At 33.5% G+C, this 4,283-nt stretch overlaps 1 protein-coding gene across 1 annotated transcript; it reads left to right on the top strand.

Annotated features, from left to right (window-relative positions):
- Window positions 1-1,270: 1,270 nt before the first annotated feature.
- LOC110095977 (scopoletin glucosyltransferase-like) lies at window positions 1,271-2,705 on the top strand. The gene has a single exon (XM_020821717.2). The coding sequence runs from the start codon at window positions 1,287-1,289 to the stop codon at window positions 2,703-2,705; it is 1,419 nt and encodes a 472-aa protein (XP_020677376.1). The 5' UTR covers window positions 1,271-1,286.
- The last annotated feature ends 1,578 nt before the right edge of the window (window positions 2,706-4,283 follow it).

Genomic DNA, 4,283 nt, shown 5'->3' on the forward strand with positions numbered 1-4,283 from the left:
CGACGGGGCGACGGTGGCAAAAAAAATGCGAAAAAAAATCTTTTCTTTTCTTTCTCTATTTTTTAAATCTTTATTCTCTCCTCTTTTTTTTAATCGTTTTTTTTACATAATAATAATAATAATAATAATAATAATAATAATAATAATAATAATAATAATAATAATAATAATAATAATAATAATAATAATAATAATAATAATAATAATAATAATAATAATAATAATAATAATAATAATAATAATAATAATAATAATAATAATAATAATAATAATAATAATAATAATAATAATAATAATAATAATAATAATAATAATAATAATAATAATAATAATAATAATAATAATAATAATAATAATAATAATAATAATAATAATAATAATAATAATAATAATAATAATAATAATAATAATAATAATAATAATAATAATAATAATAATAATAATAATAATAATAATAATAATAATAATAATAATAATAATAATAATAATAATAATAATAATAATAATAATAATAATAATAATAATAATAATAATAATAATAATAATAATAATAATAATAATAATAATAATAATAATAATAATAATAATAATAATAATAATAATAATAATAATAATAATAATAATAATAATAATAATAGTAGTTATTATTATTATTATTATTATTTTAAAATGATATAAAATAAAAGATAAAATAAAAAATAACCATTTAATGCATCTCGATTTCGTGTTATCACCTCAAGATCCACATTGATTTACTCACGTGAAGCCTGCTAAGCAATATTACAGCCATTTCTAGATTATTCAGATGTTGCGAGAGCAACGGCGGAGTCCGTTTTGTAATCAGACGTCATTTGAGCTTCATCGATCAACATTTTCGGGTGTAGATCGTCGATTTCAATCGTTTTCGACTGCGAGGGGCTCCCTCTTAGATAAATTCGACATTCTGATTACAACGACACAGTCCGTTTGGTAATTAGAGGTCATTTGGTGATGTGTTTTGCCCACCAATTGTCGCTCGCATCCTGGATTATAAAATATTAATACTAAACTTTATCCTATTATCAGCTTTGAGATTCACGAGGGGTAACTTATAATCATCCATAAGTTTTCTTCTAGAAGCTGGCAAGCCTTCCCTCAGCAATGACGAATAGAGCTTATTTAAAATAGTCTTATTGTGGGCTCATCATCAATAATTGAACGCTTACCCTTTCAGTATATGATAAGCCTCTCACTCCATTTCACCGTATAATCAACTTCACATTTTTTTTCTTCCCACTCCTTCAGCTATGGACTCCGAACACAGCCATCTACACATGCTTTTCTTCCCTTACATGGCGCAAGGCCACATGCTCCCCATGGTCGACATGGCCAAGGTCTTCGCCGCCCATGGTGCACGCGTCACCATCCTCACTACCCCTGTTAATGCAGCAATCATTTGTCCCAACATCGATGACTCTATCAATCTCCACATCATCCCCTTCCCCATAGCTGAATTTGGCCTCCCCAGTGGTTGCGAGAATCGCTCATTCATTCTTTCTGAAGACCAACGTATCAATTTCATCAAGGCTATCGCCTCGCTTCGCCAACCTTTTGACTCCGTGCTTAGAGATCTCAACCCTGACTGTGTTGTAACTGATATGTTCATGCCGTGGACATACTATGTTGCTGCCGCAAGAGGTATTTTGCGGCTTGTCTTTCATGGCACCAACAACTTTTCACTCTGTGTCAAAAGTGCTTTCGAGCGTTGTTGCCCACTAGCGGACGAGGTCAACTCCTTTATCCTTCCCGATCTCCCACACAAAATAGAGATGTTAAAAACTCAAGTCATGGACTTCAACAAATTAGCAGGAACTCCGTTGGAGTTCCTCTTGGATGTACTTAATGAGGCGGCAGAGGTGGAACCAAAGAGCTTTGGCACGTTGGTGAATAGTTTCTATGAGTTAGAGTATGAATATGCTGATCGTTACGCCGAGATAATGGGAAGGGTGTGGAATGTCGGCCCTGTTTCTCTAAGAAACAAGGAGATGAAAGAAAAGACAACAAGAGGTGGGGAGTATCCAGCATCTGTTAATGAGTGCTTGAAATGGCTTGACAAAAAAACAACAGGCTCGGTTATGTACATGTGCTTTGGAAGTGGAAGTCTTTTCTCAGTGGCACAACTGAGAGAAATGGCACTTGGCCTCGAGGCATCAAGGCATCCATTTGTTTGGGTGGTGCGAAATGAGGGCAATGATTGGATTCCAGAGGGCTATGAAGAGAGAATTAAAGATGTTGGGATGGTGATAAGAGGATGGGCCCCACAATTAGTGATAATAAATCATGATGCGGTCGGAGGATTTGTGACTCATTGTGGGTGGAATTCTAGTTTAGAAGGGATTAGCGCAGGATTGCCGATGGTGACATGGCCATTATACGCAGATCAATTTTATAATGAAAAACTTTTGGTAGATATATTGAAGGTTGGAGTAATGGTGGGCTCCAAGGTCTACACTTTTGATGCAAATGCGAGGCCGATTGTGGAGGCAGCCACATTGGAGACAGCTGTTAGGAGGCTAATGGGCGATGGGTTGGAGGCAGAGGAGAGGCGGAGGAGGGCAAAAGAACTTGGGAAGCTCGCAAGAAGAGCTGTGGAAAAGGGAGGGACATCATATGAGGAGGCGGAGAAATTGATACATGAGTTGATGGACATAAAGAATCGCTCATGATTTTATTACTTCTTCCAAAATTAATGCCTAGTTAATTTTTTTGGTTAATAATATTTTTATTTCAATTATGAAACTTTTGATAATGCTTTATTTATTTAGATTGGTAAGAAGTTAATTAAGCTCCGTTCATTTAGTAAATAAAAAAAGTGAGTATAAATGAATAAAAAATAAGACTTCTAATTAATCATAATTACGATTGAGTAATGAAAAGCAAATTATCTACAAAGCAAATTATCTACATCTCTTTTAAATTTAAAATGATCATGTTATTCAAAATGGACCTAAAAATTTTGTAAATTATTGAGAAATGTAGCTTTGCTCTGAAAAGATTGTTGATTTAATTAATGCAATCTTTACATTATTAAATGGGCTGTTTTTTAATTAAATCAATTTTGTTTTACCATACTTTTTGAATAAATTTACAGCAAAAATGTTTAAGCCTTGTTTGGGATTAATTTTTTTTAATTTATTTTTTCCCTATAATTTGTTTGAAAAATGATTAAAAATATATGTTTTATTTTAAAAAACAGTTAAATCAAATTTTAAGTTTTTTAAATATTTAAATATTTTTGTATTCTCATACCCTTATACACATATTGTTGGTCCCAACTCTTAGCGTGCTCCTCAAAGGAATAAATTTCTTTTGAATGTTAAAAGTCGTTCATCTAAATTTTTTATTTTATTTATTTATTTATAGTGTTAATAAGTTCTTAAATATATTTTTATTTCATATAAAATTTAATAAAATAAAAGGAAAAAAATAAAATGTTTGCAATCGCCCCTTGGGATTTCTTTTCTTTATCGAGCTAAGGTAGCAATGAGGAGCACATGCTTCAACGATTCGTGGAGTGAAATCTAATATTTTGCCCAAGTTTATTGCTAGATGAGCAAACAAGAAGCCTCTAAATAGGGAGTTTTAGATGGAAGGATAGGGAGCAATGGCCTATGAAATGGTAAGGCATTGGTGGTTTTTATAGTAATTCTATCGAGTATCATACATTCATCATGCATTCAGTGAAGGTAGGGGTGTCAATTCGGGTCAACGGGTCGGGGGTTTGAGTCAAACTCGGAACTGATTCGGCACTATTCGGGTCAACCCGAACCCGACCCATTTTTAAAAACAGGTCAGGTTTTCGGACCCGAACCTGACCCGATTGGGTCCAGGTCAACCCGACCCGACACGAATGACCTGGGGTTGACCCAAAATTGCTAGTTTTTGATTTTCAGGTCAAAAACGAGTTAAAAACGGGTCAATTTCGGGTTTTCATGTCAAATATGAGTTTTCGTGTCACTTTCGGGTCAATTTCAGGTCAATTTCGGGTTGCTGGGTCAACCCGAATATGACCCGCTTTTTAAAACGGGTTGATTTGTTGAACCCGAATCCGACCCGTTTCGAGTTCGGGTTGACCCGAACCCGGATTTTTCCGGGTCGGGTTCGGGTTGTGTCAAAAATTGACACCTTTAAGTGAAGGTCCCGAAGGTCTCACTTGTACCGATAGATACAAATTACTTAAGGATTTTCATCGATGCCCAAAAATTATGAAAAAAATCGTGTAAGTAAAATATTACAATCAAAAT

Source organism: Dendrobium catenatum, unplaced genomic scaffold, assembly GCF_001605985.2.
Source record: "Dendrobium catenatum unplaced genomic scaffold, ASM160598v2 fragScaff_scaffold_574, whole genome shotgun sequence".
Lineage (NCBI taxonomy): Eukaryota > Viridiplantae > Streptophyta > Magnoliopsida > Asparagales > Orchidaceae > Dendrobium > Dendrobium catenatum.

Bases quoted from the DNA above. Each gene is read 5' to 3' on its own strand.
- LOC110095977 (XM_020821717.2), top strand. From the start codon at position 1,287: ATGGACTCCGAACACAGCCATCTACACATGCTTTTCTTCCCTTACATG.